Source organism: Electrophorus electricus, chromosome 4 (assembly GCF_013358815.1).
Source record: "Electrophorus electricus isolate fEleEle1 chromosome 4, fEleEle1.pri, whole genome shotgun sequence".
Lineage (NCBI taxonomy): Eukaryota > Metazoa > Chordata > Actinopteri > Gymnotiformes > Gymnotidae > Electrophorus > Electrophorus electricus.
In genome coordinates this window covers 18,268,588-18,288,247 of record NC_049538.1, presented here as the reverse complement: position 1 = coordinate 18,288,247, position 19,660 = coordinate 18,268,588, and the positions used below count along the sequence as shown (strand labels likewise).

The 19,660-nt window shown below is 45.4% G+C and overlaps 1 protein-coding gene across 1 annotated transcript in view; it reads left to right on the top strand.

Moving 5' to 3' along the window:
* The window catches only part of myo7aa (myosin VIIAa), a 34,971-nt gene extending 15,417 nt beyond the window's left edge, over positions 1–19,554 (top strand). The window contains exons 14-48 of the mRNA XM_027009347.2: positions 1–136; positions 276–382; positions 2,082–2,219; positions 2,393–2,551; positions 3,059–3,151; positions 3,900–3,994; positions 4,385–4,469; positions 4,566–4,784; positions 5,246–5,563; positions 5,790–5,993; positions 6,104–6,280; positions 6,730–6,819; positions 7,317–7,444; positions 7,627–7,753; positions 8,069–8,188; positions 8,289–8,462; positions 8,832–9,059; positions 9,668–9,835; positions 9,979–10,096; positions 10,253–10,379; positions 10,460–10,629; positions 11,052–11,242; positions 11,603–11,727; positions 12,063–12,220; positions 12,812–12,965; positions 13,216–13,371; positions 13,897–14,002; positions 15,226–15,339; positions 15,631–15,718; positions 15,850–15,956; positions 16,117–16,302; positions 16,555–16,671; positions 17,080–17,163; positions 17,272–17,391; positions 17,949–19,554. Coding sequence (XP_026865148.2) covers positions 1–136; positions 276–382; positions 2,082–2,219; positions 2,393–2,551; positions 3,059–3,151; positions 3,900–3,994; positions 4,385–4,469; positions 4,566–4,784; positions 5,246–5,563; positions 5,790–5,993; positions 6,104–6,280; positions 6,730–6,819; positions 7,317–7,444; positions 7,627–7,753; positions 8,069–8,188; positions 8,289–8,462; positions 8,832–9,059; positions 9,668–9,835; positions 9,979–10,096; positions 10,253–10,379; positions 10,460–10,629; positions 11,052–11,242; positions 11,603–11,727; positions 12,063–12,220; positions 12,812–12,965; positions 13,216–13,371; positions 13,897–14,002; positions 15,226–15,339; positions 15,631–15,718; positions 15,850–15,956; positions 16,117–16,302; positions 16,555–16,671; positions 17,080–17,163; positions 17,272–17,391; positions 17,949–18,041 — 4,980 coding nt within the window. The 3' untranslated portion in view covers positions 18,042–19,554. The remainder of the gene's footprint in view (positions 137–275; positions 383–2,081; positions 2,220–2,392; positions 2,552–3,058; positions 3,152–3,899; positions 3,995–4,384; positions 4,470–4,565; positions 4,785–5,245; positions 5,564–5,789; positions 5,994–6,103; positions 6,281–6,729; positions 6,820–7,316; positions 7,445–7,626; positions 7,754–8,068; positions 8,189–8,288; positions 8,463–8,831; positions 9,060–9,667; positions 9,836–9,978; positions 10,097–10,252; positions 10,380–10,459; positions 10,630–11,051; positions 11,243–11,602; positions 11,728–12,062; positions 12,221–12,811; positions 12,966–13,215; positions 13,372–13,896; positions 14,003–15,225; positions 15,340–15,630; positions 15,719–15,849; positions 15,957–16,116; positions 16,303–16,554; positions 16,672–17,079; positions 17,164–17,271; positions 17,392–17,948) is intronic.
* The last annotated feature ends 106 nt before the right edge of the window (positions 19,555–19,660 follow it).

Sequence of the window (19,660 nt, the reverse complement as noted above, 5' to 3'; positions counted from 1 at the left end):
GGCACAGACACCACCATGCTGAACAAGCTGAACTCTCAGCACAAGCTTAACACCAACTACATCCCCCCAAAAAACACCTACGAAACCCAGTTTGGGATCCAGCACTTTGCTGGCGTGGTCTACTATGAGACGAGAGGTCAGAAATAGAGTAATTAGATTCCTCCGCATGTTCCAAATGCAGCACACTAGACCAAAATCTTTTCATGTGTTTCAAACTTTTAAAATGAGCTTCATAAAGTTGTCAACTAATTATTTGTAATAAACAATGCCTGCAGGTTTTTTGGAAAAAAACAGAGACACTCTCCATGGTGACATTATTCAACTGGTTCACTCTTCCAAGAACAAGTTCATCAAGCAGATCTTTCAAGCTGATGTTGCCATGGTAATAGTTCCTGATCTTTTATGCTGGCAGCATTCTTTAATTCATTTATTTTTGTCCTAAGAATGAGTAGTAGCTCAGTGGTTGAAGTTCTTGACTTATAGTCAGAATGTTGCTGGTTTAACCCCCACCACTACCAAGTTGCCACTGTTGGGCCCCTGAGCAAGACCCTTAACACTCAAGTTGTACTCAGTCATAATTCTAATTCGCTTTGGATAAAAGTGTCAGGTAAATGTATGAGAAATACCTGACGGTGCACACACTTTACATAAGACATGTAACAATACAGTTAAAGATGCCCCCAATCGATTGCAGAATAATTACAAAGTGCATTTCAATTTGTTCTTATGGCCAAATCACTTCTGTTCTGATGGAAGAGTTCATATGTAAAGGTTTTATTTATTTGTGGTGTTTCGATATGCTCTCTCTGTCTCTTTGTTGGAATGCGTGTGCCAGTTTCTGTGTGGCTGTGTGTCAGGTGGAGTGCTTGCTCTGCCAGACACACCTGCTCTGAAGGTAAAGCTGGAACCATTACACCCATAGTTACGGAATCACCAGTCTCCGCCTTCGTGCCATTTTGTTCGTGTTGTCTCGTGTTTTCCAGCATCCCCCCCCAACTGAAAACTAACTTCATCTCGTAACAGCATTACTTTACATTTCTGTTGTCCTTTAGTCGCAGTTCAAGAAATAGCAGTCATTTAAATATCCTGCATGTTTATTTACGATGTGGCGTGTTGCCTTTATGTTCAGCCTGCATCAGCGTGTGTATTGTAACATTGAAAACAATACATAAAGAATGAAGAAGCTTCATACAATTCTGGTATTTAATAGATCTGTTTGGCTATGGTCTTTTACCATAGATTTCTCTTAGCCCTTTTGCGTCTTAGACAGTTTCCCACTGGAATGTTCATGATATCATTTCTGTTTTTATTTGTCTTAACAAATTCCCACAAATTATTTTTCTCGCAAAGATGATCTTTGCTATGTTTAATGGTGTTATAGGAAATGCCACTGACATGATCCATTATCTTTATTATATTCAGACAGGTAGGTGGGAAAATGTTTTATCAAGACATTTTTAATTTACTTACATGCTAAATTAATTAGATACTAAAGAAAATATATCTGTTTTTTAACAATTTGAAAATTACTGACTACATATTGATTTTTTTTTTAATGAACGTGATGTATAATATCACATAAGAGAAAAAAACACAATACATATAAAACACATACTCTTTGTAGACATTTTTTGCTGTTATAGAGTTGTTAATTCCCATCTAAGATTAGAAACCCTAACCCCTAACCCCCCGTTCCCCGTGACTCCTTAGGAAGACAGTAAAAGTAGCTCTCCCTTTAGCGAGATTAACATGGCAGAAAATCTGTTGAAGTGCTGAAGTGTTTCCTCTTAACGAACAGCAGAACTTTGTCTACAGAAACGGAGCTGAAGGGTGTGTGCTGGGGGGCTGGAGATGGCAGGGAGCAATAGAGCGCGGTAGAAGGAGATGAGGGTGGGGTTGTGGAACGGACCCCCTTCATTTCTGTTCTCCACCGTCCTTAATAACATTTTGTTTTTGTCCCTTTCTGCGCGCGTGTGTGTGTGTGTGTATGTGTATGTGTGTGTGTGTGTGTGTGTGTGTGTGTGTGTGTGTGTGTGTGTGTGTGTGTGTGTGTGTGTGTGTGCACGTTTCCTGGAGTCCAGGGGGCGGAAACGAGGAAGCGCTCGCCGACGCTGAGCAGCCAGTTCAAGCGCTCTCTGGAGCTGTTGATGCGCACGCTGAGCGTGTGTCAGCCTTTCTTCGTGCGCTGCATCAAACCCAACGAGTACAAGAAGCCCATGGTGAGTGGCACCGAGGTGTGGTCTGCGCAGGCATTAACCTCAGCTAGACAGTGCATCTCGCCATGAGAAAGGTCAGAAGGGGAGCGCGGAGGTTTTGCGTTCCTGGGATAACTTTGCACGTATCACCTGTGGAATCTTCAGAGGCATGAGTTACGTTTCCCTCTCCCTCCCAGCTCTTTGACAGGGAACTCTGCGTGAGACAGCTCCGCTATTCCGGAATGATGGAAACTATACGGATACGCAGGGCTGGTTATCCCATCCGTTACACCTTTGTGGAGTTTGTGGATCGCTACCGTGTCCTCTTGCCAGGAGTGAAGCCCGCCTACAAACAGGTGAACAGCTCGACATTTTTGTGCGGTAACTGGTTTTTGTTTTGTTTGTAACATCCCACCCAGTGGGAACACTGAATGCACACTTCATCCCAGAACAGAGATGTCCTGTCTCCTATTGCCTTTTGCCCCCTCACACATCTGCAAAAACAATGTTGTTAGCTAAAATAACGTATTTGTATATTAATGAGGCACATTTGGTTGGTTTTTGATTCAATTCGAATCAATGTTTGTTTTGGCTTTTTCTAGCATGCCTCCAAACAGGTGAATGAAGACCTATTTTCTCTGAAGTCTATATGTTGCCATGATTACTCTGAAATCTAAAGCTCCAGAACTGCTCAGGCACTTCAGAACTGACTGTACTGCTGTGATACAGTGTTTCCTGAGTACCACATCTTTCTGAACATGCTGTAGTTATTTGCTACTCTATCAGGTGCAGTATTTGGGATGAATGCACATTCCAGGTCTCTGGGCTGATGGAGGAACCCCCATCCTGTTTTTATATTTAAGGGGGACCTGCGAGGGACGTGCCAGCACATTGCTGAGACGGTCCTTGGCAGAAATGATGACTGGCAGATGGGAAAGACCAAGATCTTCCTGAAGGTATTTCTGCCTATCACTACACTTCTCCTCTGGGAAGTAGTTATTAGAAGTGTCTCAAGCGAACAATGACGGCAGTTAAACCTGTGTGAAATTACAATATGAAGGCTGTTCCATAAAGACGGGTGACATGGAATTTTATCTTTGTCTGAAAGGATCAGTGATGATTCCGTGATGAAATAATGACAAGAAGTTCTGAAGTACAGGAGAAATGAATAGAAATGCACGCTCGTTCTTGTGGCTGTTGGAATAATAGTAATTCACTTTGGATAAAAGCCCCAGCTAAATTCCATAAATGTAAATGAAACCTCCATCTTGTGTGTTGCACCCCCCCCCCCTTACTGCCTGGAAAAGACAATAAAGGCAAAGTTCAAAGGTCAGCAGAAAGTTTGATAGTTTTCCTGTTGCCATGGAGTCTTTTCCAGTTGGTAACTCTTTATCAGGCATCCCAGGCCTGCAACAGGAAGTCCCTGTCCACAAGAATAAAGAGAGGGCACTGCCAACATTTCCTAACAGGAAGTGACATTATCACACCAGGATAGACGGAGATGCAATATATATCAGTTAGGCACTCTTGGTTAATGCATCAGATTGTTGTTTAGAATTAGCTGTAGCCCTTCATGAGAGGGCGTTTGTTGTGTTTACACTGCGTTTGGCTGTCTGACAGCTTTTCAGATGACATGACAAGTCTTCTGCTGTGGTGCCCTCAGGAATGCTGTATAGGTGACAAGTGTCTCTCTGTGTTTGACAGGACCACCACGATATGCTCCTGGAGATTGAGAGAGACAAGGCCATCACTGACAAGGTCATCCTCATTCAGAAAGTGGTCCGAGGTTTCAAAGACAGGTCAGTTTGTACACAATGTTAAAAATGCACAATATCACAGCTTTTAGGTCCTCACTCCATGTCGGAATCCCCTCTATGTCGGCAGACTACTACTGTTCACTGAAGAGGGATGTAACTAAGGCCAAATTTAGGCAAAACACATCCACTGAACATTTTACAAATCTGTTTTACATGTTAAGTGAAATAACAGACTTATGTATGAATAAGTAATATATATTTAATGTTAAGTGTACACACTTAAAAACCAGAAAGAAAGAAACAATCTAAAAATAGTTTCGAATAATTTAAGGTCCACCTATTTTAGTTTGGGAAGCCTAAGCCCAACTCTGATTATTGACCCTAACCATAACTCTCGTTACTGACCCTAACTCTAACAAATTTTTTAAACAGGTCAAACTTCCTTAAGTTGAAGAAGTCTACCCTTTTCATCCAGAAGACTTGGAGGGGTTACTACTGCCGGAAGAACTACAGCACGGTCAGTTGCGTAGACCATTACGGGCGGCCTGTGGGTCCCCAGGGAGCTGCCTGATGTGCTCACTGTGCCCGGTGGGGCGTCTTCCCCGCCTCGCAGATGCGTGCCGGATTCTCCCGCCTCCAGGCCCTCTACCGCTCACGGAAGCTCCACCAGACGTACCATGTGACCCGCCGCAGTGTCACACAGCTGCAGGCGTGCTCTCGAGGCTTCATGGTGCGCCGGGCCTTCAGGCACCGCCTGTGGGCTGTCATCACCATCCAGGCGCACACCCGCGGCATGATCGCCCGCAGACTGTACGCCAGGCTCAAAGGAGAGGTGTGTAGCGGAAATCGCACCACACACCCGCGTACTTGCGGACACACACTTACACCCACGTGCTCACAAACAAGGTGTTTGGCAGTTGTTACTAACCAGGAGTATAAGCACACCTTTGCCAAGGCTCTCTCAGACATGTAAAAGATAACCAGGCCAGTGTGCATGTAGGCTGTTTTATGTTATCTTATTATGACACTTTTTTGCAGCTTCAAAATAAAACAATTTTTAAAAACAATCTGCAGCTACAGAAGCACTTCACTCGCGCGGTTGATGACAGACTTTTATTTGCTGTCCTGTTCTCTAAGTAATGTTGCGTACTGCAAGTCCCTTGATATGTACCGCAATACGGACCAAAGCAGTGTGATGAACAAACCTCACCACTCCCTCTCTTCTCATTCCCACCACCTTCTCGGTCCTCTCCGTCACCCTCCGTCACCCTCCGTCACCCTCCACCTCTTCAGTACCGGCGGCGCCTGGAGGCGGAGAAGATGCGCCTGGCTGAGGAGGAGAAGCTGCGAAACCAGATGAGCGCCAGGCGGGCCAAGGCCGAGGCAGAGCGCATGCACCAGGAGCGCCTGGCCCAGCTGGCCCGCGAGGACGCCAAGCGGGAGAAGAAGGAGAGAGAGGAAGCGCGTAGGAAGAAGGAGCTCCTGGAGCAGATGGAGAAGGCTCGCCACGAGCCCGTCAATGATTCCGACATGGTGGACAAGATGTTCGGCTTCCTCGGCACCACCAACTCCCTGCCTGGGCAGGAAGGGCAGGCTCCGGCTGGATTTGAAGTAAATTCATAGGCTGGGTATTGCCTAGCTTATGATAACAGGAAAGCAATTGGTAGTTCCACATTTAGAAAATTAACAGAAAGTATTTAACTTGTTTTTCTTCATAATTTCATTGTGAAGTAAAAATTATATACAGAAATACAGCATCCATTTTAGTTCAAATTATATCATTATAAGAATTTATCTGAATGGCTACTCCATCTTGGCACCGCTATCTGTGCCCCAGGACCTGGAGCGTGGCCAGGCCCAGCTTGAGGAAGAGGACCTGGACGAGGCTCTTCCTCTCCCCGAGGAGGATGAGGAGGATCTCTCCGAGTACAAGTTCGCCAAGTTCGCAGCCACCTACTTCCAGGGCACCAGCACACACACCTACATGCGCCGGCCCCTCAAACAGCCGCTGCTGTTCCACGACGACGAGGGTGATCAGCTGGTACGGACGATGACAACATTTATCTTCATCAGCTGCTACGTCAGATGACAGTGTTTATCTTCAGAGCTGAGAGCTTTTGTTGCGATGGGTTTCGGGTGTGTGTGTTACAGGCAGCACTGGCAGTCTGGATCACTGTCCTGCGGTTCATGGGCGACCTCCCCGAACCAAAGTACCACACAGCCATCAGTGACGGGAGTGAAAAAATCCCCGTGATGACCAAGATCTACGAGACTCTGGGCAAGAAGACCTACAAAAGAGAGCTGCAGGCCCTGCAGGGCGAGGGAGAGGTGGGGTGCCAGAGAGATGTAAACTTAGCCAAGAACATACCATTAGGTTTGCTTTTGAATGTGCACCATTTTAATACATGTTTATAAAATATATGGTGTAGATTTGACATATAGAGTGCAGAGTTTAAGGGAAAACCTAAGCTACCTAACTGCAGTACTTCAGTAAGGGTCAAGAAAGTCCTTGATTTGTAGACACATTAGTCAATATAAACTCAAATCATTGTGCAATGCAAATAAATTAAGTAAATTACTATTAACAAAATGATACACTTTTGACAACTATACTATAACTTTGAAGACTACCTCATAGTAGACATTTTCATTCCCATATAAAAGTCAAAAGTGTACTAATGATGTGGGCCATTTTGAGTGTTATTGGCCCACCCCAGGAGCTGCAGGCCAGCTAATTGATGATTTATGGGTTTCGCCCCCCCATCATCTTCCTGCAGAATTCGCACGTTGACAGTCACAAGAAAAACAGTGTCCGTCACAAGCTAGTGTCCCTCACCCTGAAGAAGAAGTCAAAGATTACTGAGGAGGTAAGTGATGAAGTGCTCACCACAGCTATATAGTCACACACATCCTTACATTTAGCTGACACTTTTATCCAAAGGAATTTAGAATTATGACTGAACACAACTTGAGAGTTAAGGGTCTTGCTCAGGGGCTCAAGATTAGCAATTTGGCAGTGGTGGGGCTTGAACCAGCAACCTTCCACTTACAAGTCAAGTACTTTAACACTGAGGTACCGCTGCGCTGGTAGCATGTACCTGTGCACATATTTTTCCCCTCGCTCCGTCCCATCTTCCTGAAAAGCATTTCTGAGTTTTTTTCTTTTTACCATATTTAGATCTGCCCTACTTTCTTAAATACAAATTCTCAGCCCGTGAGAACTGCTATTTACATTGACTTGTGGGCAGGAGTGCTGTCAGTGTTCAGGAAATTACAGGGTGTGTTGTCAGCCAGTTGTCCTGACTTTACAAGACGACTGCCAGTTGTTTAAGGGCGTGACTGTGTTGGCGAACATTTGTGTCAGGTGACCAAGCGTCTAACGGACGGGGAGTACACGGTGCATGGCAACAGCATGCTAGAGGACCGGCCCACGTCCAACCTGGAGAAACTTCACTTTATCATCGGCAACGGAATCCTCCGTCCCACCCTCAGGTTAAGTCTGCACCACCGTAGATATTTCACAAGCTTTCACAGACATCCAAAGTCTATAAATGTAATTAAATCCCCAGGTTCTCTAGAAGCATTTAAAGCCAGGCGCTTTAACAAATAACTCTGCGCTGTAGCAATTCTGTAAGCTCAGCCCCAGATGACCGGCTGGCTTTTGTTGTCCACAGAGACGAGATCTACTGTCAGATCTGCAAGCAGCTGACCCAGAATCCATCCAAAAGTAGCCATGCCCGCGGCTGGATCCTCCTGTCCCTGTGTGTGGGCTGCTTCGCCCCCTCCGAGAAGTTTGTGAAGGTGAGAGGAGTTTGTGATGGTAGGAGGAGTTTGCAATTGTGGGAGGGGTTTGTGATGTTGCGAGGGGTTTGTGATGGTCAGAGAAGTTTGTGATGTTTAAACTACCCCTTTTCCAGTTCTTACTATTCAGTTACAGTCTTACTATTCATTGAGACTTCCTTTCACACTAAAATTTACCTGTGATTCAAACTAATTGTCTTTTCAATCTAGAAATACATTTGTATTTTTTCATGCTTTTGAAAATCATGTCGGCACTGTATGAAATATTTCAAATAGAATGTTTACAATTGCATTGCTTTGCTTTTCCCTATGTAGTACTTAAGGAACTTCATTAATGAAGGCCCTCCAGGCTATGCTCCATACTGTGAGGAGAGACTCCGGAGGACGTTCGCCAACGGCACCCGGACACAGCCACCCTCCTGGCTTGAGCTCCAGGTAGGCCGTCACCCGCTGACACGTAGCTGAATATGAAGCAGTTGTGTAAAGCTTTTCTATCAAGCTCGAGCTGGAATCCACTGTGTCACTGGTCCATTAGGCCACTAAGTCAAAGAAGCCCATCATGCTGCCAGTGACCTTTATGGATGGCACCACCAAGACCTTGCTGACCGATTCGGCAACCACAGCAAGGGAACTGTGCAACACGCTGGCCGACAAGATCAGCCTGAGAGATCGCTTCGGCTTCTCGCTCTACATAGCTCTGTTTGACAAGGTGCACGTAGACACGCACTGACACACACAGATACAGACATGCACACAAACATGTACACAGACACACACAATGTCTATCTATCTATCTATCTATCTATCTATCTATCTATCTATCTATCTATCTATCTATCTATCTATCTATCTATCTATCTATCTATCTATCTATCTATCTATCTATCTATCTATCTATCTATCTATCTATCTATCTATCTTTTCACTCGCTCCCTCTCCCACACATGCTAGTCTGAGAGTGACTGTAGGTTCAGCTTCACTGAATGTCCTCTGCTATTTTATTTCTGCCGGAGCTGTTCGCCTGTTATCTGTCCCACAGACCTCACCTCCACCCCTCACTCACGTTTAACATTCCCAGGTATCGTCTCTAGGCAGCAGTCATGACCACGTGATGGATGCCGTGTCTCAGTGTGAACAGTACGCTAAAGAGCAGGGCGCTCAGGAGCGCAACGCCCCCTGGAGGCTGTTCTTCAGGAAGGAGATTTTCACACCCTGGCATGACCCCACTGAGGACAGTGTGGCCACTAACCTCATCTATCAGCAGATCGTACGCGGGGTCAAGTTCGGAGAGTACCGCTGTGACCGGGTAAGGCAAAGGCTTGCATGATTGTACAGTCTCGGTGTAATTAGGGCTTCTTCAAAGTGATACATTTTGGGCTTTGTATTTATTTGTTTACATTTTTTGTTATTCAGTGAGCCATTACACACAGTTTAACCATACTGCAGTTACCCTGAAACAGTGCATGATGCCAATGCATTAGTGTCTTAAACACGTCTTTTATCTATTGGGCAGCCACCCAAATGCCTCTTACACACTGTAAGTGGTTTACTTCAATTCACTTCAAATTTAATTGTATAGCATGTTGTACAACAAGTATTGTCACAAAGCAGCTCTACAGAAATCAGCTTTCCAGAGACTCTTTTATAGCAAGAAGACGTCTCAAGAGGAGCCACAGCTCAAAAGGAGAACCCATACTCCTCTGGCCGCCAACGAATGGCAAAATAGCACCATAAAAGGAGTAAAACTGCTCTTCTTTTCTCTCCCTCCACCCCTTTACCTTTCCTTTACTGCCCTCTTCCACTCTCCCCCTCATCCACTCCCACGTCACCGGTATTCCTCGGCTTCTCGGTATCCCCCGGCTTCTCGGCGTGCCTCCGTCCACACTCCCGCCCCTCACCTCCTCCGCCCGCCAGGAGGACCTGGCGGAGCTGGCCTCGCAGCAGTACTACGTGGACTACGGCTCCGAGATCCTCCTCGAGCGTCTCCTCAGCCTCATCCCTTCCTACGTCCCGGACCGCGACATCAGCTCCACCAAGACCGTGGAAAAGTGGGCGCACTTCATCATGGCCGCCCACAAAAAGGTACACAGACGAGCTTCATGCGATTGCGGTGGCTCGGTAATTTTGCTAGTGCTGTCACCAGCTGACCACCTGCCCCTGGCCTGGTTGTTGCTCATTTCAGTATAAATTCAGGTACATGAAAGCGAAGCCATTCTTTTCTGCAGGGCATTTACACACAGAAGCATGTGGATCCCCAGAAGGTCAAAGAGGAAGTGGTGGATTTTGCTCGATACAAGTGGCCTTTGTTGTTCTCCAGATTCTATGAAGCCTTTAAATTTTCAGGTACTACACATTCAGTGGTAAAACAAACTCAAACTGACCTGGAAAACGATTCATTTTGATATGAGTGGAATCCTAAGACAAACTAATGAGTAGTGTACTGGCACAACAAATGTATGACTGGTAACTTGTTTTGTCTTTCCTTTATGCGTTTCACAGGCCCCAGTCTGCCTAAGAATGATGTGATCGTAGCGGTGAACTGGACTGGAGTTTACTTTGTAGATGAGCAGGAACAGGTCCTTCTAGAACTCTCTTTCCCAGAAATCAATGCTGTCTCCAGCAGCAGGTACAAAAACATAATGAACCATTTAAAAAGGTGGGCGAATGATTTTCACCTACTTAGCCAGGACTGTGTGATTCAAACAGTGGAGGGAAACTCCTTGGACAGAGCTTCACAGTGGCCACCATTAAAGGAGACGAATACACCTTCACCTCCAACAATGCTGAGGACATACGCGACCTGATTGTCACCTTCCTCGAGGGCCTCAGGAGGAGGTCGAAGTTCGTGGTAGCGCTGCAGGATAACCCAAGCCCAGGTACGGTACGCTCTTTTCACTGCACGTCCTGTTTGCTTGGGCTCAGAGGACCTCACGTCACGGCTGTTAGATGAAGGGTAACACCTGCCCAGCAAAGATACAGGGAAGGACAGCAGAGATATACAGTTTTGTCCTTGATTCATGCTGCAGTACAACTTTCTATGCGTTTTACATTTACATTTGACATTTTCAGCGTTTAGCAGACACTCGCATCCAGAGCATTTTACAAAAGTTCTTTGTTATCTGCTCATAGAATGCATCATCACTAATACAGTAGGTTAGAGTCAAAGTTACTGTTAAAAAAGAATACTGCTAAATGCAGGAATCAATAATGATACCCAGAAGAAATGCAAAATGAGCATAAATACCATATCTTAAGCAACACAGTAGCACCTCGGTCACTCCTGTCTCTCCTGGACCAGTCGGTGATGATGCGACGTTCCTGAGCTTCGCTAAAGGTGACCTCATCATTCTGGACCAGGACACAGGCGAGCAGGTCATGACCTCTGGCTGGGCGCACGGGGTCAACGACAGAACCAAACAGAAAGGAGACTTCCCAGCGGACTGCGTCTACGTGCTGCCTACGGTCACCAGGCCACAGCTGGACATCGTGGTTAGTAAAACGGGCTCATCAGTATTATGACACCTGCAGCTGTGTTCAGTGAGCAGTACATACAGTTGTTTTTGCATCTGAGGAGCTGATTTAGGTGAAATTTTTTTGTGATCGGAGAAGGTGTAAATTTCTGTGCGATGTCTCTGAAATCCTCTTCCCTTCATGTCTTATGACTCACAATGGTCGCTCACAGATCCTATCTTCTGCACATTGTTTCTCCCTCGTGTCTCACATACACTCCCTGTCTATCTCCGAAACACTTCCTGTCTCTCTCACACGCGTGTACATGCACACCGATGGATTATTTATATTTTCCTGCTTTCCCCTTTGCCTTTCCCACTATCTGCATCTATGACTAAGGCTCTGGTTACCATGACGCCAGACCAGCGTCAGGAGTCGATCCGCGTATCCCAGGTAGTTCTGCCGGAGAGCGTGGAGCGGGAAAAGCCTTACACGCTCGAGGAGTTCTCTTACGACCACTTCAGGTAAAAAAACAAAACAAAACAAAAAAACAAACAGCTCTGTCGCTGCCTTGCGTCTCTAGCCTGAAAGGTTTAATCAAAATCAAAGTATTTCCATGGGTTGTGCTCCAAAAAATTTATATCTGTCTAGAACTCCATATTTTACCTCCTGTCAGTAAATTCTCGCACCTCTTGTGGTACCTCCATCAGAAGCAAATCACAAGCATTCTTCATCCACCCATTCCTGCTCTTATACAGACGGTTAATGTGAATTCCCAGTACCTTTCCAATGAAGGCTTAAGTGCATGAGAATCGGTTCTCTATGCTCCTTCACGCCCGTGCGCGCGTTCCCGGTACAGGCCGCCTCCCAAGCACACCCTGAGCCGGGTGATGATCACGAAGAACCGGGGGAAGGACAAGCTGTGGAGTTGCACGCGGGAGCCCCTGAAGCAGCCACTGCTGAAGAAGGTGCTGGCCCACGAGGAGCTCTCCCAGGAGGCATGCATGGCCTTCATCGATATCCTTTTATACTTAGAAAAAGGGAGGACCACAGCATAGAGGAGGGTGCTGATTGTCCTGCCTGCCCCACCTGGGTCAGCTCCTCAAGGGCTTGGTGTTTGGCCCATGAGCTGACCGGGTGTGCAAGAGCAGGAAAAACACTGAACTTTGCAGCACTGTAATTCTCTCAACTGCAAGACTCATATCCCCATTTCAGTATGTCAGTAGTACAGGCCAATTAAGGCAGAAGTCCCTTAGTCGGTTCTCTTGGAACTCAGCACAAGTGCATATATTTATTTATTTATGTTCGGGTGCTAACATAGCTAAGCAATGTAACCTCTTTGCCACCCGCGTTTACCTGGTTCTGGTGTGTGTGCGTGAATTGAGGAATTAGGTGAATTGAGGTCCTTTGAATTGAGGGATAAATAAAACTTGGAGCATAACTTAAAATGCTCTAAAACACATAAAACCTAAAACATCTTCTAGCTGAATTTAACGTGTCCATTTGTAGGGACAGAACAGAATGCCTCACACCAGGCTCTGATATTAAAGTGCCATCTCATAACATGGTGAACTAAACGAAAGTTTTCCTTAATGTGTCCCTCCGTACCCATTATGAAATATATGGGCGACTATCCGTCCAAACGAACACGCTCTGTCAACGAACTCACAGATCAGATCTTCGAGGGAGCACTGAAGGCCGAGCCCATGAAAGATGAAATCTTCTGTCAGATTCTTAAACAGCTCACGGACAATCATGTGAAGTAAGTCTTGTGGTAATGCCCATCTGAGCCTTTAACTCAGCTGGCTAGTCAGTGCCATGGCTTGCTCATATTGTGTTGCAGTGCTTTCATGTACATGCATCGCATGGACCAAATCTAAGTCACATTCTTCCAGAAATGCAGACGAATCTGTTTTGCAGTATGAAAACTGGAATTAGCCTGATCTTTGGCCCTGTGTGTGCGTGTGCGTGTGTGCGTGCGCGCGCGCGCGCGTGTGTGTGTGTGCGTGCAGGTACAGCGAGGAAAAGGGTTGGGAGCTGCTCTGGTTGTGCACTGGCCTCTTTCCTCCCAGTAATGTCCTTCTGCCCCATGTCCAGAGGTTCCTGCAGTCCAAGAAGCACCACCCACTCGCCCCAGACTGCATGCAGAGACTACAGAAAGCCTTACGGTATTCCCATAAAGCTTTCTTTCCCATTCTCTCTCTCACACACACATACACACACACACACACACACACACACACACACACACACACACACACACACACACACACACACACACACAAAAGGACAGACAGTCACATATAATGCCTCCTTTGGGGGCCTATTTAACATTTTGTCAGCAGCAAAATCAAATTAATGATCCATAAATACAAAGCTAATCTCCTAAGATAACGATGCAGCCAAATATGTTGGCATTTTATAAAACTATATTAGGTTATAGCACTGCCAAATGTAGTTAGGCTTTCCCGTTTCCTTTAAATACTAGACAATCGAGGGGATTGGTAAAAATCCTTGCATGCTTCTCTCTCTCTCTCACTCTATTGCTCTCTCTTTCTGTCTCTCGATATTTTCTCACCAACTCTAGTTGTGGTTACTCCCTCTCTCTGTTTTTCTGGGCCTTGTTCCTAATAAAAAATGAGCTCTGTTTTGAACAGTACCTCTAGGGTATGTTGTATTTTGTTGTGTAACAGGAATGGCTCCAGGAAGTACCCTCCACACTTGGTGGAAGTGGAGGCTATCCAGCACAAGACAACACAGATCTTTCACAAAGTGTACTTCCCGGATGACACCGATGAGGTACCGCAGGGTGTGACTATTTGTGTTATGTGAACACACGTATTATTTGGTACGGCCTTTGTCACCTGGGAGACAGATCTGCTGCGTTAGGGAGTATTTAGTGGCACGGTGGGTAAAATCTATATGTAACTGGCGGCAGTGAGTAAACATTAACAGTGCCAGTGGCACTGGGTACAGCCTCAGTCTCCTGGGGGACCAGTATGGATTTTATGGGTTGGGGAGCAATTTACCACATAGGGGCAGCGCAGTAGGTAAATATGGGTGTATGTTTTAAGAAGTGATAGGTCTGTGTTTTAAAAGGGAGTTTGGACAGTGCTGGGTCTGGGATGCCAGACCTCACCATTGAGCATTTCAGACGTGTCGTGGGCTTAATTCAGCGAAGCACCAAAAAAGGGAAGCGTTTCCCTGCTTGTGAAGAGCTTGCGAAATAAACCTTTGGAGCAGGATAACTGGCATCACATGTATAATTACATTTGACGCAATTAATGCTTTGACATCAGACAGCTGTGTCTGATGCAAAGGATCACTAAAAGTACTCTCAAGGGCTCACTGTCTGTCCCCAAGTTCATTAAAATGTAAAATTACAATTTTTAGTTGAAAATATTCAGGTATCGCTGTCTGGTTGTGTAATATCTGCACCTTTATAGCTACTGCCTGTGACGTGGCGTGGCGTGGCGTGTGACACAATGACAATAAAACCTGTAGTATCACCACATGGACCATGGGGTAGAAGAGGGGGCTATGATGCTGCCTTTACAGAGGCAGTTCAGTCAGTTTTCTGGGAGTGTACTGTAAAGGCACTCTCTGAACGAAAGCACAGTAGAGTCTAGCAGACGGCATCTGCTGTGCTCCAATACTGCCATTTACTTCGAAGTGAAATGACTTATGTCCCAGCCTGTGTGATATTAGAGAATACTTCCAACCAGACAGCAGGGAGGACTCTCTCCCTGTGTCGCATCCTTTTTTATTTGGGGGATGAAGAAAATCTCATTATTTTATTATTATGTCTTTGTCCTGTTGGAGAGAAAGTCATTTTCTGGCTGGTATGAGATCAGTCACACTGCTTAGGCCAGCAGTGTCTACCTTCTGATATCTCAATGTCTCTTTTAGGACTCAGCCATCTTCCATTTATTTGATCCATTGTAACTTATACAATTTGAATAGAGGTCAAACTGAAAGGGCGTTCTAGAACCTCTCCTTTGTCCCCTTGCTTGTCTCTCCAGGCTTTTGAGGTGGAGTCCAGTACAAAGGCTAAGGACTTCTGTCTGAACATCTCTGGCAGACTGCTGCTCAAGTCTCCAGAGGGCTTCAGTCTGTTTGTAAAGATCTCCGATAAGGTACTGCTGTCTGCACAGAGCTGTTCTGCTCACAGTGCAGCGAATCTGGACACGGAGCAAAATGCACTCAGTGCACTCCGTTTTCAACTCATTAACCTGCTCACCTCTTTATTCTAACTCTACTCTAACTCTAACTCTGTTACAATACAGTTCAGTCTCATAAGCAAAAATGAGCGATCCTTATGAGTTATGAACTGATGAATTTTACATGACAGCATTAAATTACAGTCATTTAAATTTACTCCAGTGGAAAAAAAAAGGTATAACGGCACATTTTAAACTTGCTGCTAGGTCATAAGCGTCCCAGAAGGTGATTTCTTCTTTGACTTTGTTCGACATCTTACTGACCGGATCAAGAAAGCCAGGCCTGCTAAGGATGGTAAAGTCACCGCAGTCTCTCGAATCCTTATCCATTTCTGCCGCTCAGCACCTGGTTCACTCAAGCTTGCTTTCATACGACCTAATTGAATCAGGAAGCTTCAGAAATGCCCTTCTCGTCTTGCTGTTCAGGTATAGTGCCTTCACTGACCTACCAGGTGTTCTTCATGAAGAAGCTGTGGACAAGCACAATCCCTGGAAAAGATTCTTTTGCAGACTCCATCTTCCATTACTATCAGGTAGAGTAACGGTTTTATGGGTAATACTGTTCATATGAATTTTCCTGGGTCTGTTGTGATTCATGCTAGTGAGTCCTGTTCTGTTTTTGCGTCATGGAAATGCATGCAATCTCATCTGTAAGCCAATCCTAACCATCGTGTCCTCACCTCCTGAGTCCAGGAACTTCCCAAGTATCTCCGTGGTTACCACAAATGCTCCAGGGATGAAGTCTTTCAGCTGGCAGCTCTGATCTACCGAGTCAAGTTTGAGGATGACAAATCGTATTTTCCCAGCATCCCCAAGTTACTAAAAGAGCTGATTCCACACGACCTGATTCGCCAGCTCTCCCCTGATGACTGGAAAAGGGTGCGTTTGTCACTGCGACACTCGCTGACACTCGTGACATTTCTCATCCTGTTCGGCTGCATAGCTGCAACTTCTCAGCCAGATTTCCCTGAGCAGTTTCTTAGCCTGTTCCCTTCTCCGTGATGTGATGTGACCTTGGTCAGTTTCTTCGCCCGCTCCTTAGACCTTGGCTTTTTTTACTTTTGCCAGCATTAGCCCCTCGCTGTCATTTTGCCTGCCAGTGTGGACTGACCCTTGTTTCTTTTGAGACAGTCGATTCTGGCATACTTCAACAAGCAAGCGGGCAAATCTCGCGAGGAAGCCAAGCTCATGTTTCTGAAGATCATTTTCAAGTGGCCTACGTTCGGTTCGGCTTTCTTCGAAGTGAAGGTAATGATCCCACATTACTGACAGCTGTAGACAAATAGCTTTTTCAAACTTTGTGTTATATAACGAGATCATCACCCATCACATCAAGCAATTTTAATTAAACTATATACAATCCTTTAGCTATTACGTTTTTCATGTCTAGACATTGTTGCAATCCTGAGGACTAATGTGTTTACACATTAACATAAGATGTATTAGGTGAATTTTGCTCGATGAATTCTCGGAACAAATTAGTCTCTGTTACACAGGGGATGTTTTGTACTAGAACAAGGCAGGGGTACTACATTTACCCTCCAGATTTTGTGCGTGTGTGCTGGGGTGGCTAGCATAGGCAGTGCCAGGGAGAGAGACAGTAGTTACAGTAAGGGCACGGTGACGCAAGCTCCTCTCATCTCTTGCCCACTCCAGCAAACCACTGAGCCAAATTTACCCGAGATCCTGCTGATAGCCATCAACAAGCACGGTGTGAGCCTCATAGAACCAAAGACCAAGGTGTGTGTCGCAGCCAGCCTGTGTGTGCCCCAGAAAGGGGTTTCATCAGAGTGCGATCATGAATCCTCATTAATCCTCCCCGTTTTTTGTTTTTGTTTTTTGTCCCAGGATATTTTAACCACTCACCCCTTCACGAAGATTTCCAACTGGAGCAGCGGCAACACCTACTTCCACATCACCATCGGCAACCTGGTGCGAGGGAGCAAGCTGCTCTGCGAGACCTCGCTGGTAAGAGAAATCTTTCAGCTCGGCATGGAGCAAAATGGAACTGTGGGGCTCCGTTGTTTTGGTCGCTGTGACCTTCACTGAAAAAAACGAAATATAATAATGATCTCCAGTGAAACGCAAATGCTAGTTTGGTGTGCTGAGCCTATTTGTGATTGTTGGGAAGTTTCTAGAATGTTATTCTCTATGCACACTGGTTCATTTAGCTTGTAACTTCTTTCCTTGTACATTCAAATGTTTGTTGGAGAGTGTTGGACTTTGGGAGTGTTGGTGTTTGAGGGAGGATGCTCAGTCAATGTGTTTCCGGGCTTTAAAGAACCAAGACTCATCAGTCAAGATGATCATTTTTGTTGTGTTCGTTTGGAAACAATATCTCTAGACATCTTGGGCTCTGCTCGTCAGGTAATAAATCCTTCACTGAGTTTAAAACAGGTGCTGCACTCCAGGACACTGCCATAGTAACAACGGTGACGACCGCTAAAGGTGACAAGGAAGCCAGCAGTGGTTTGCTGGTCTGAAGCCATTAGTGTAGAATCGATCTTCTCAATCCTCCATGACAGGGCTACAAGATGGATGACCTGCTGACCTCGTACATCAGCCAGATGCTGACCACAATGAGCAAGCAGAGGAGCACACGGGGCCAGAGCAAGTGAACATCTTACTGGCGGGAGGCGGCGGAGCTGGTGCGCCTGCTGGGGCCTGTGGGCCAGCCTTGCAGCTGGAGCCATACGTTCGCCCGGCAGCTGTGGTGGATGAGCCGTAGCCCGTCGGCCAGCTCGTGGGGCTCCGCCTACCCCGGCGAGGATGACAGAACTTCGTCGGCCTCCAGCGAGGACGACTACCTCTGAAAGGGCCCAGGCGGATCTGGAAGCAAAACCGCTCGCCTCCTGCCCATCGACACACACACGCACGCACACACACAAACATACGCACATACACACCGATACCGACCCACCCACCACCCCGTACCCAGTCTCTGTGCGACAAACGCTGACCTCCAGATGGCTGTTCTGCACTGTATGCATGTGATTTTAACCAGCACAAATGCAGCCATGGTAGGTTAGAAACACGCTGCCAAGGTCTGCATTTGAAATTATAACTAAAATGAGCAGTTACCAATTTTTTTGAACTTTTTTTTTTTTTTTTTACTACTACTATTGTAATTACTCTTATGTGTTTAAGAAGTGGGCAGTTAAAGTAATGGACACCCAAGGATTGCCTTATGATGCAATAGTTTTCACTGGACTGCAAAGACTGTCCAGAAAGATTTTAATTCCCCTCTTGTCTTGTTTATACGTTTGACTGAAGTTGTTAAAGTGAGACTTACCGCTTCTTGAAACAGCCCATCCCCCGCTGGGTAACTGGCCTGTTAATGGGTGTTTATTTTGCAACCAACATTATTACATCCTTTTACAATGTACCATTACAGACTACAACTGTGACAATTTAGAGAGCCATTTAGACAAATGCATAAAAAGTCTGAGAGAGAGATTTCTGCCCTCAGAAATAAATATTATGTATTGCCACATAAATTGCTAGTTCTAGACTTCCATAACACTGTAATGCATAATATTTGTGAATTAATTTCTGGCAGTGTAAACAGATTACTAAGATTACTAACAGATTACATTTTTTATGTCTTAGTGTTCTCTCAGAAGCCTTAATGTTTGTTTGTTTTTTTTTATTTTCAAGAACAAATTGTGCTGTAGGTTTTTATAGGTTAGCGTGCTATGAAATAGACTTAACAGCCTAACCTTGTTTTGTTTTAAGTGCTTCTTTGTTTAAAATGTTTGGCATGTAGTGGAGCCATCCTTAAAGAAATCGTTTCCAGAAGAGTCATAGCCTCAACAGTAGAACCGTTGTCTAAGATGATATTGTTAGGCCGAGGTATTGGTCATGTACAACCCAAGCTGGAGAACAGAGGCCTTATTTCAAAACCGCATTGATGAAGCTTGGAGTCTGGATAGGTGTAACCCATAAGAACATAGTGGTGGCTGTGAAAATATCAACCAGGCTTTGAGCTAAATAGTAAAGTTAAATTCCCCTATATGTACATTAGTAACTTCCCAGTCAAACATTTGGAGATCCACAATCATTTTGCTCTATCCCAGTTCCCAATGGACTTGAACAAACCAAGCAAGACTAAATACAGTAATTCTATTGGGAGCCGGTACAGAGCAAAGGTATGAACTGGTGGGTGATCCCTAAGGATTCAGTCGAGAAATGCTGCTGTTATATAATGTTAACCAAGAGGTTACTGTGTAAGTGGTGT